Source organism: Trematomus bernacchii, unplaced genomic scaffold (assembly GCF_902827165.1).
Source record: "Trematomus bernacchii unplaced genomic scaffold, fTreBer1.1, whole genome shotgun sequence".
Classification (NCBI taxonomy): Eukaryota; Metazoa; Chordata; class Actinopteri; order Perciformes; family Nototheniidae; genus Trematomus; species Trematomus bernacchii.
The window spans coordinates 24688845-24701661 of record NW_022987720.1 but is presented as its reverse complement, the minus strand read 5'-3'; the positions used below and the strand labels follow the sequence as shown (position 1 = coordinate 24701661).

Here is a 12817-nt window from a genome sequence, read left to right as displayed (position 1 = left end):
AGATTAGGGTACAAGCAGAGCTGTATGAGGGGCTGCAATGGGCCATTTGTATCAAAAACAATCACATTTCTAACGACCCCTGTCCTGCTAGTGTAGGACAGCGACCTGTTGGCATGGTCAGCACCCTACTACTGACCAGGTAAACACAACTTTCAAAGTAGACTGTGTATTGGATTTCTGAATAATATTAAGAGGAACACTGAAATGGTGGAAGATGTTTGGCAAAGTACTGTTATGATTACTAATGCAGACCTAGATTTGAAAATGAGCTTTGAGAGGACTCAAGAATATATAATGAATGTCTCAATGAAAACAACTTTACCTAATTGGATAAAGATGGCAAGCTGACACATTATTTGAACGTCCTACTTTATGCTCTTTTAGTGTTTTAAATGTTTATTGGAGGCGGTATTTGCCAATTGCACCATCTGCTTGATTGCTTTGATTACCTAGATCTTCTTGAAACACACGCTTCAGGAAACAGCCTGATTCTTTACTGTGTCAGACTGGTACCATTCATAGTTATTAGCATTAGTCAAATAGTACAGTTTCTGTTGGAAAAACATGGCGGTCTCCCATCAAGGTCACTTCTGCTGCAGCTCTGTAGAAGATAAAAAGCTCTTGCGTACTGCCTGAAGACATTTGTTGTTTATAAAATGTGGCACAAATGAAAGCGACTGGGAGTATTCTCCAGATAAAGCCGCAGAGCAGACCTTCTTCCTGTTAGACTTCAGCAGCTCTTAGTGGTCACAGTTGAGGACTGCAAGATGCTGCTCAGCACTGCATCCTTACATCTGGAGTTTAAAAGCAAATGCAACCACAATCCCAGCATTAAAATATGTATGTGATTGTGACAAAAAAAGTATTAATTCCTACCAGTATGTGATATAATTGGAAATATACTCTGTTGAGAATAGTTTCCTAGAGAAATCCAATAGCATAAGGCTTTTAATTTGACGGGGAAACATCCGTGACAACTACAATATCTGTTAAAAGATTAATCTACACCTGTTTTACAATAATGCCTGCCTATTCACGGCTAATTTTCTCATTGACTGAATAGTAGATTAAGTGCATGACTGATATCTCAAGATGAAGCTATAATTAATCTGACATTCCCTTATGTTGTGTATTTCTCCCCATATTGCCCAAACACTTGATCATGTTTAAATCATCTCTCATCTCTGAGTTTGTATCCTATTAATGATTCATTGGCTCACAGCTTCATCTCACAGCTTTAACAGGAGCACTGGATGAGGAGAGGATTAAGTATGTGGTGGTGTATATATCAAAACGCTGAATGTTTGGATATATTTTCATCAGAGATTTGGATCATGACTCGGTAGTATTAGCTGCTGTTCAGCGGAAAAATCAGCAGACATTAAGAATTTAAGAGGTTTTAAGAGATTGTGGGCATAGCAGAGCCGTTATGGTTTTATATAATTCCTGATGTTTGTTGTTTTAAAGCCTGGAGAGCAACAATCCAGTCTCTGATGTTACCAAATGTTTCCGGCCTAGCTCAAAATGGTTATTATCCTCATTAAAAGAATACTTCAATCCCAAAATGATAATTTGCTTAAAGAAAACACGGACAAGTAATCCAAAAATGGAAAGTCTTGATGAATGGAAGTACATTTGGGGATTGTCATAAACAGTTAAACTAAATGAAAACATCTGTTTATTTACCCTCACACAACTCATGCAGTATTATCAAAGTCTGATTCTTTTGCAGTATGCTCACTTCATCCCAAACACATGTATTGTGGTTAAAAACATAAACAAACATTGCATCTTGATCAAGCTATCGTGCTCTTAAATTCTGTTTATTCGCTTTAAAAAAATAACTTTTAGGCATTAAGCATATCTAAGTTTTCTTCATGCATTCAAAGTAACACAGGAGGAGATATTGAGATTATCAAATGATAACTTGGGGGTAAAGAACACCTTTTAATTATGGATCTATTTAAGAAATACCCTGACTGATCCATGTTGAGGAAAAACTGAGAAAGGCAGCAAATGCTAGATTCCTGAGCAAGTAGCTCATTTCCTGGTCAGTCAAGCAGCAGTGTGTATGATAAGACGAGGAACACCCCCCCCCCACCACCATCACCGCCGGAAACACTACGAGTTGTTCCTCCGCCTCTCCCTTCCTACGGCACTCCCTCGTCCCCCGTCCCTGCCCTCCTGGCCTCTGTCCGGCGGCCCTCTGAGGCTGGGTTTTAATCTCCCAGCACCATCACTCAGGATGGACTCCAGACCCCCCAACCTGATGCTGCTGCTGCTTCTCACCTGCCTCCTGCACTCCTGTAAGGACCCACTTCTGTGCTGCAAAGGATAAAGGATGTTCCCCTCAGTTAAACCTCATCTGGTGATTCTCACTTCTGTATTTTCTGTCTTTTTCTCCTCACACAGGGCAGTGTGCCAGAGGACAGTCGTGTAAGTAGAACTTCATTGGACTGTATATTATTTGTAACTATTGTTTAATAATTGGTCTAGGGGGTTGAAGAGACAGTTTCAGGTTATCCAGTCCTTTCTGTATTAAATGAGAAAGTTATTTTTACCTGGCACAGTTATTTTTTGCAGGAAGTGGGCATTGTAGCATGCACTGCTGGCCTCCTTGATATTTTCAAGTATTTTGTAAGATCTATTGAAGCTATTTTTAGCAGTTAGAGGTGAAGCTGGGTAATCTTTCAAATCAGCATGAGTTTGAATGAACCTCTCGATTTTTAAATAGCTTTCAAACTGCATTTGTCTCAATGCTTCTTGTTTTTTTGTTGTGTCAGTGTTTATCTGGAGCTCCTAGGTGACTATAAAGGCAGTCACTTTTATAAGGAAATAATTGGACATTTTGGGGAAAAACACTTTGTTAGATTAGCATATTGAAACCACTCATGTGCGCCCGCTCAATGTGACACTTCAGCCAGCAATTGGTTAGTTTAGCTTAGCATGAAAACTGGAAAGAGGGGAAAAGCACCTCTAAAGCTCAAATAGCAAATTGTAATTGTTATACTTATAGGTGTATTGCAGAGATTGAACAAAATAGGACTTACATATAGTTGGTGAGCCTTAAATGTGCTGGTAGAATGTTTTTAAGCTAGTTGTTTCACCCTCTTTCCACTCTTTATGCTAAGCTACGCTCACAAGTTACTGGCTGCTGATCTAACTCTGCAAGAGGACAAATAACTATTCCTTTAAAAGAGCAATACCTTTATGTGTCTTTTACATTAAAGGTAGGGTAGGTAATTTTTGGGAAACCGGCTCGAGATCGCTAGAATTTGAAAATACACAGCCGGAACAAATCTGCCACTTCCTTACAGAGCCCCTCCTCCAACACACATGAACGCGCACATGACCAATGAGGGCACGAGATAAGTTTGTGCACAGATGGAAGGCTGACAGGCAGGTAGGCCATCCAGTTATTTTAGCCGGGCCGGCTAAAATGATTGGTCGTACTTTTTACAGTACTACAGCTTCCACAGATGACATTTTTTTATGGATTTTTTGTCAAAGCACTTAATATATTCATTGCTATCGGGATGTTAAGAGCATTCCATGGTATATAACAAAAAGTGTATCTCGAGCCGGTTTCTCAAACTTACCTACCCCACCTTTAATAATCTAACAGTCTAAAGCAGGGGTGTCAAACTCAAGGCCCGGGGGCCAAATCCGGCCCGTGACTTCATTTTCTGTGGCCCCACAAGAGCTTGCAAAGAATTTTATATGTTTATTATACGGTTACATGCCGATTTACAGAAGCACGTTGCCCATAAACTACATGTCCCACAATGCATCTCAAATTAGACTTTTTTCTCAGAATTTGACTTTTTTTCTTCTAAATATGCCTTTTTTCTTAGAATGTGCCATTTTCTCAGAATTTGACTCTTTTTTTTAAATGTCACTTCCTTTTTTTAAATGTCACTTCCTTTTTTTGACTTTTTTTCCAGCTTTTCTTTTTAAATCATTTTGTGACATTCTCACTGAAGAGACATGAAATGATTTGCCCCAGACTTCTGCTTTCAGACGTAGTTAATTATGAAGTTATTACCCTATCCAATAATAATCCAATACAGAGGCAATAATGTAATATAATACATTATTTTATATATATATATTTATATATAAGTTACAACCGGCCCTTTGAGTGCAGCCATAATGCTGATGTGGCCTGCGATTAAATTGAGTTTGACACCCCTGGTCTAAAGCTTTTATTCCACAGCTTTGAAGGAAGGAACTGTCTCTCTACATTTGTACTATTTCTACAGAAAGCATGAAACTGTTTGATTTGAAATAACACTCTTGTCCAGATTTTCCAGACGCAACCCCAGATTTAATCTAACTCATTAAACTGGAAATGATGGAGTAAACAAAGTCGTTCACTGCCTCAGTTGCTCTACTCTACATCAGTTAGCCCAAACTAACAACAGTACTTTCAGGATGTGGACTTTTAAGTGATTGTTTGGTTCCTGTAGAGGCAGGGTACGCTGTTATTGCTAAAGGAGAGCAAAAGCTGGGATAAATCAACACTGCTCTCCCAGGGGTGATGAGAGGGTCAGACGCTGTTTGTTGAAGCTTTTTCCTTCCTTCAGCCGCTCCTGCTTACTGTGCAGTAGACGGGGCCGGGGAGCGCCTTCCTTCACCTTTATTGTGGAGAGAATAATAGACCCAGACTGTTGTATTGTATTATTATCAGCCCCTGATGTTGGTTTAATAAACGAGACATGCAGTCTTTATTATTATTTATTGTGCATGTTTCTGTCTCTATTTACGTGTGTATTTGTACTCGCAGCATACACTATAGACACCGTCGGCCTTACAATCCTACCCAGCAGCACCGTTCAGAGCGGGACACCGGTGACCCTGCACTGCCAGGTCAGAGTCAGCCATGACAACATCCCTCACCTGAGACACACTTTCCAGCTCAGCCGAGACGACATCCCCATCAACTCCTCCACCACCACAGAGGACTCACTCGTGTATGAGCTGAACCCGGCCCGGGCAGCTGACTCTGGGAGTTATGAGTGTCGCGTCACAGTGAAGGACAAGAGCAGAGCCAGCTATAGCCAAAAACTCGACGTCATAGGTAGAGCTCAAACTAGGGTTTATTTATCTTTAATTGGTTGGATTTGTTTTATGTTATTGCTTGCGTCTGGGTAATGTGATAATGTAGCTGAAATTGACCCATATATCAGCACGTTTATGGAGAGTTTAAAAAAAGTTAGGCATACATACCCAATGTTTTCTTTGTTCACAATTGATGAATAATGTATTCTAATGCCAGCCATGACAGAAGTCTTCAGATGTCCTGCCTTCTGCAGGAAGCATATACAAGCATATTGTTTAGTTAATATCTATCACAGTGAACTTTCTTGCGGCGTTATTATTTTGTAAAGTTATTCCTTGAAGAACGCTATGATTCTTTAAATGTGCTCTTAGTTTTGTTCTAGTAAACTCTAATGTTGGACAATTGGTAGGAGCTATAGGAAGAAAATAAGCAACCATTGTACTGTATATGCTGCGGAAATGAAGATGTGAAGTTATTTTTAATGCGTTAAAAATAATTCAAGCTGTTGGTATTCAAATCTTGGACGGTATAATTGATTTGTAAGGGTATCTATTATCAGAAAAGGAATATAATACTCAGAAATATGCTTCATTAATGTATAATCATCTGAAAATAAGACTGGACATTTAACATACAATCATGTTTTTTTAAAAAAGGTATTTTGTCTTAGAAAAACAAACCATGTAAAGGATAATGTTGAACTTAATTATTCACATTATTTCGATATTGGGCTATAACACACAATTATGCGTATGACACTTCAGATCCTCATTGTTGGTGGTAATTTGAGAAAGTTCAGATAATACAGAATATCACACACCTCATTCCCAGGCAGTTCAAACTATTATATCTGAACCAACAGTTTGACTTTACTTTAACTCTGCTATTGACTTTTTCCTCTCCTCAGGCCTGCAGACCCCCATCCTGTATTTGAATAAGACTTCGCCCTATGGGAGTGAGGAGTTCACCGCCTCCTGCAGCGCTCCGGAGGAAAAAGGATCCCTCATCTTCCGTTTTTTCCAGAAATTAAGGAATGGAAACATTCAAAAGATAAAGCAGCCAGCGCCCACCGGGAACTCAGCAGTGACCACGCTGGTCCTGAGGGTGATTGGAGACAGCCATCTGTACTGTGACTATGAGGTCAACTTAGTTTCTGGGGTCAGACTCTCCAACAGCAGCGATGAGATTCCAGTGATAGTCAGAGGTGATTGTCTGCTATGTCTCCACAAAGAAAATCTGATTGATAAAAGAAATGTGTGTGATTGACCTACATGCGTTGTTGTGTCTTGCAGAACTCTATATTTCCCCGATCATGAACGTGCTGCCCTCCCTTGAGGTCTATGAGGGTGAGATCATAGAGGTGGTCTGCCAAGTGGTGAATCCACCCAAGAACGTTGAGGTTTTCCTGACAAGAGACAGGAGGATCCTCAAGCAGGCCCCAGTTAGCCTCAGTCATCGATTCACCGCACAAGAAGGCGACTCTGGGGAGCTTGTGTGCAAGGCGGAGTGGGGCAATGTGCACAAAGAAACCTATAAAACCATCAAAGTCAAAGGCAAGGACTGCATAACAGTTAGTTGTGAGATAACTTATATGACATTAAGTTATTTAAATCTATCAACTCCTAAACACGTTTAAGTATAATGCTTTTTTTTACTCTCCCTCTCCAACAGAGCTGTTTTCAAAGCCACAGCTGAGAGTGGAGCCCGTCGACATTTTTGAGGGAGACCACCTTCAGCTGACCTGCTCTGTCACCATTTATGTTCCCGAGAAGTTCAGCAACGAAAGCATCAAGTTCTCCATCTACAAACATAACAAAAAAATCATCTCTTCAGACACTTACACGACTGTGGCGCGGCCTTCTAAAAACGGCAACTACACCTGCAAAGCCCAAGCCGCTACCCTCACACACAGCTTTATAAAAGAAAGCCAGACAGTTGTTGTTAAAGCAAAAGGTGAGTCATCACGTGCAGGAAGTTGAGCATACTGCTGGTTTGGACTTAGAGCAAGTGGACATTTTAATACAATGTGCAGATAATATTTTTATTTGATTCTTGCCTTTGTTTAAGTTTTGGATGAAGCATCTACAAAAATGTATCATCATTGATATTTAAGTAAGGAGATAGATAGATAGATAGATAGATAGATAGATAGATAGATAGATAGATAGATAGATAGATAGATAGATGTTGCAGTAGTAATATAAGTAGTTGTGGTAGTAGCAGTAGTAGTAGTGGTAGTAGCAGTAGAAGTTGTAGTAGTGGTAGTAGCAGTAGTAATATAAGTAGTAGTAGTAGCTTTAGTAGCTTCAGCAGCTGTAGTAGTAGTAGTAGTAGTAGTAGTAGTAGTAGTAGTAGTAGTAGTAGTAGTAGTAGTAGTAGTAGTAGTAGTAATAATAGTAGTAGTAGTAGTAGTAGTAGTAGTAGTAGTAGTAGTAGAGTAGTAGTAATATAAGTAGTAGTATAGTAGTAGTATTCTTCTAGTGCTTTTGACATTATGTGTCTTTGCATGGAAAAGAAGCAACACTACAATTTGCTGTTAACTTTCGTTGTGTTTTATATGAAGCAATACAACCTTATTTTCTATGCTAACATTAGCGTTTATAGCTCCTAAGTATCTCCTCACAGTGCTGCAGGCCCGGCTCCTAACTCTTGTTTATCTGTGTCGTGTTCCTTTCTGTTGCTCTGACTAACTGGCTAATTATCTTGTCCCCAGTTCCTGTTTCCAAGCCCATGCTGAGTGTGGTGGGGGGGACGCTGGTATTGGGAAAGCGCTTCCAGCTGCTCTGCCACAGCGACAACGGCACCCTGCCCATCACCTACACCCTGCTCACCCCCGAGAGCCTGGCCACGGTCGTCGTGGTGAACAAGCCGGGGGAGCATGCCATCTTTAACTCCTCAGCCATCTACAAGACTTCGGTCCTCAACGACTTCATCTGCCACGCAAAAAACAGCCAAAAAAGACCTCCAGAGGTGGGGTTAGTGCAGCAGCTGCTCCGCTCACACATCATAGGTGAGTGGAGTGACGCCTTATTCAAACAAGTTGATGTTAACATTGGAGACTGTAGAACCAGTAGTGGAAAAGAAAAGTACATTTGTTTAGGTACTTGTACTTCACTTGAATATATATTCATGTTATGCTACTTTATACATTAGCTTTACTACATTTTGGTGGCAATTCTTTACTTTTTTTTACAAATTCAGTTAATAACTACTTTCCAGGTATGGATTGATAATACAGAATATAAATGAAACGATAAAGCATTATGTGTTATTAGATGTTAAACTACCCAGCAGTATATCAAGTCATTTAAATAATCCCAACATTTCAAAGGGCAACATTGACATTAATGCATTAATAATAATGATAACACAAACATTTATTATTTTGAAATCTGATAGGGGTGATACTGGAAAAACATTACTTTTACTGTACTTTTATCTTATTACAATTTAGAATGCAGGACTTTTACATTGTAGTAATTCTACTTTTACTCAAGTAAAAGATCTGAGTAGTTCTTCCACCTCTGTGTAGGACTAACTTTACATTTAATCTCGTGCAGAGCCTGTCTCAAGACCAGTGTTGACCACGCTGCCCGGCGCGGGGGACATCTCCGAGGGACAGGACGTGACTCTCCTCTGCTCCGTCCAGAGAGGCTCGCTCCCCGTCAACTACACCTGGTACCACACTGAGACGGAGGGCGCGCTCGCCTCCCAAACCTCCAACAACCTGGAAGGATCCCACACTATCGGCAATGTCCGAGCAGAGCAGCGGGGGGGATACTACTGTGTGAGCAACAACCCGGCCAACGAAACCAAACAGAGCCTCACTGTCACCATCGCAGGTGTGTTCTAACTTGAGATAGTAGAGATGTTAGCAGACATAATGGTCAAGGGTGTGATTCATGTTTGTCTATGTCTCTGAACCAAAATGGGATTAAGAGTGTCATGGTTTTATCACACCAAACACAAAGCCAGAAATAAAAGCCTTATTTAGGAAATTATGCCATTTTAAAGTTACACAGTATGTCGATATCTATGTCTATAAATAATAATGTTGGTGCTGCTATTTTTATGCCAAATTTAGATTAGGTTATTTTGAGCATTGGCAAAGAAGCTACTATTTGCTAGACCCTGATTGATTTTTATTTCAATTCAGAAAATGCATTTTGTTGGCTTGTTGTCAGACTTTTTACAAATCATCTTCACGGTGTTGGATTTCAGTAACCTTGTTTTTTTATCAGACTTATTTGATTAATAACAGGGATATTTTTGGGTTAATATCACATATTATTTACAAAATACTAAACTAAATAATAACTACTTCGGCAATGTAAAGTAGGTGCTGGAATTTGAATTATTTTACATTGTTGATTGCTTCACTCTCATCTCAGGGATGATCAGGGATTGAAATGATTAAACATACATAGCCAGACTTGAAAAGTAAACTATATTAAGAGGAAATGTTTGAGGTTCTGTGACAAAGATTTATTTGCAGTGTTTAATGATCAAATATAAATCCAATTAATATCCTTGCCATTCAAATGTGTTCTGCAGTGAAGATGGCTGGCTGGAAGAAGGGTCTCGTCGCTGTCGTCATCATCTGCATCCTGCTCATACTGGCGCTGATCCTCATCGTGGTCTTTAAAAGACGTCTGCTTCTGTTCAAGAGGAGAAGAACCGGCGAGCTGTCAGTGTGAGTAACATTGCTCATGTTCTTATCAAAAATCTGTGTTTTTAAGGGCAAGACATTTCCAAAGCAAGGACTAGGTGGTCAGGTGACACCCGTACAGTTTCCTGTTATAAAAATCTGATTGTGTTTTGCGTCCACTTCTTCTCAGGAAGTCAGCCAGCACCAAGGCGGAGCGGCTGAGCCTCACCCAGGCCGAGGCCAATGACGCTGCTAATGGTAAAGTCTGCTGATACAAATACTGAGCTGCAAAACTCAAGATCAAATGATGGACTTGAAAAACAAATTTAAAATGTTTTTTGTAGTTTTTTTATTGTTAAAAGAATGAAAGAAGTTGCTCTAGATTCGTAATAACTATTGAGACTGTTGTGTTTTGTCTCTGTTAGTCACCCCAGGCATGATAGGAAAGAGTGTTTGGAGCGAACCTGCATCAGGCTCAGGTGAGTGTGTTGAAACATGTTTCAACATGTCAACAAATCCCACAAAAAGAGGAAGTGTTTGCTCTGTCTTTCAATCATTTCTGACTTCTCTACACTGCATGTGATACTCAGCATGTGCGTTGTTCCATTTTTTTTTTTATGTTTATTCATTTCATAGCAAATGATACTCAAAAGGGAGTCAATAATGTATTTGTCGGGAATATTTTCAGCTGCACATGTATACAGTGCTCCAGTGAGTATTTACAGATGCAAGACAATGTATTAGTGATTAAATACCCAATGCACGTTTTACCCTGCTACTTCGATCCTGTAATGTCAAACAATATATAAGGTTCTGTTTGCGTTGCTTCACAAAGAAAAAATAAATTGAACACTACACTCAAATAATACAATATTAACAGCATTTTTCTTGCCAAATAACCTAATTTGAATGCAAAAATATTTGATTTGATTTAAAATACTATGATATGTAACTTTTAACTTGATACTGTGTTGTACTGCAGAGTCCGAGGACCAGAGTAGTGTGACCGCTCCAGAAAAGCCACAAGAACCTCGATACACTGAGGTGCAGCCGATACAGGCAGACCCCAACAGAGGTGAGACCCCCTCTGAATTTCAATATTATGTGTGGAATAATTAAAAAACAATGCCAAAATAATAATGTGTTTGTTGTTGCCAGCTCCAGTGAAAAAGGGCACGGAGACGGTGTACAGCGAAGTGAGGAAGTCCAAACAAGGTACGATCAACATCCTGCTCTCCGTTCAAATCCCACTTACGTTACGCTGTGAGAGAAACAAGGCCACTCACCAACATTTGAAGAAAAAAAAAAAACGCCAGGAAACAGGATCAGCCCTAACTGTAAACATCTGCATTGTTAGTGAAAGAATGTCCCATTAAAACAGAAGGCCCAGTCTCCAGGTGTCCACTTCCTGCTTTCGTCAAAGACAACTTCCTGTTCTAACAATCAAAGCCAAACAGTGTGTACATCCGTTCAGACGGAGGGAGCAACACGCTCCATTGTTCCACGCTCATGGGGAAACTCTCGTCCATTGTTTAGTCATTGGCTCCTAATAACTCCTAACGGTTTAAATGTCAGCTGTAGGGACGCAAACAATGATGCAGCACAAGTGAAGGGGAAACAACATAATAGGCTGTTTTCTGCTTAAAGATGGGACTTAATTGTCGATAAAGACTGTGCATGTTAGTGTGAATGTGTGCCACATGATAAGCTTACGGTTTCCTGGGATGTTGGAGCTGTTCAGGGGAGTGATGGGAGTGTTAATGACTATACAAGCCGCCTTTAATCCCCACACTACTTTTGTTTCCTGAACTCGTCCTCTGCCTTTGTTTCTGCAGGTGCTCCAGAGCAGGCTGATGGTGTAAGTACACACACACGTCACACACACCTACAGTGCATGCACACACTACAAAAAAAATCAGATGCACACTCATGAATTAGTTGTGCACAGTTTTTATTGTGTGTAGAGAGGAAACTGAACATTCAAATACAATTAATTATGTATGTTATTGCTTTGTACCTTTTTGATAATTCCTTTATAATGACACAAATGTTCTGGAAATAACTATACAATTTGTGAAATACTTTATTATTATTTATGTATTAATAATTTATTTTGAATATTTTTTGTATTATATTTTCAATTTCAATCATTATTATTTTCAAATGATTTTCTCAGGTAAATCTTATTTCTTATCTTCTTATTTATTTCTTATTGTATTCTTCTTCTTCCTGTTTCTGCTTAACACCTTAATTTCCCTACGGGGATCAATAAGGGTTTATCCTGTCTTATCTTATTTTCTAATTATTTCAAACTTTAAAAAAAAAAAATGTGTTTCTGTCTCACCATCAAATATGAGTGCAAAGCTGATTTTCTTAAAGCCCTGAAATTGGGTTTTTGTTTATCTGTATATTCTCACTTGTTAATCTGTTTAAGACAAACTAGTACGCATACAAACACAAGATTTACCTTAAACACAGACATCTCACAGCCAGCAGCAGTTTGGTGATCCAGCTCTCTGTCACTCCTCTCAGGGGTCGTTGGAGTATGCAGAGCTGAATCACGACACACATCACAGTCACAGTGAGGACCAGGGTAACCATGGTGACCACCACACTGTCCAGGAAGACTACATAGACGAGATTGACGACAACGTTCAAATCCCCATTCCTGACCACGGGGAAGGAAACCCAGACCCAACGCCAGACTGCTAACTGAGCGGCAAGAATATTTATTCCCTTTTTCTTAGGAGTCTTTTATTCTGAAAGACCTCAAACAGTGCTTCATGTACTTATTGTAACGCTTTGCAAGGAACATCCCACGCTGTAAATTCACTTGCTTTGTCTTTCATGAGCAAAATAAATAGTTTTTGTTAAGTGAAGTGTTTGTCTCTCATTCTCCGGTAGTTTTGTCTAACCCGAGACAGAGAACGGAAGTGTGTTGTGTCCACAAAGGAAAAGACCATCAAGTCTGTATCCTTCCACTGGTGGCAGCGCTGACACAATCTGAATACAGAGAGATGTCTTTGAAGTGGCCAAGTGGAGTAGTGAGAAAGTGCATTCATAAACTGTGTGAGATTCACTGTTTTGTGTTTAGATTGCTAGAGGCA

General features: G+C 39.7%; 1 protein-coding gene across 1 annotated transcript; it reads left to right on the top strand.

The window, feature by feature from the left end:
• Positions 1-2185: 2185 nt before the first annotated feature.
• On the top strand, positions 2186-12586 carry pecam1 (platelet/endothelial cell adhesion molecule 1). The gene is made up of 15 exons (XM_034143042.1): positions 2186-2306; positions 2413-2436; positions 4787-5080; positions 5970-6266; positions 6355-6615; positions 6734-7015; positions 7776-8072; positions 8623-8904; positions 9617-9755; positions 9901-9968; positions 10136-10189; positions 10693-10785; positions 10869-10925; positions 11546-11568; positions 12243-12586. Exons 1-15 carry the CDS (start codon positions 2246-2248, stop codon positions 12420-12422), a joined length of 2412 nt encoding a protein of 803 aa, XP_033998933.1. The 5' UTR covers positions 2186-2245; the 3' UTR covers positions 12423-12586.
• The last annotated feature ends 231 nt before the right edge of the window (positions 12587-12817 follow it).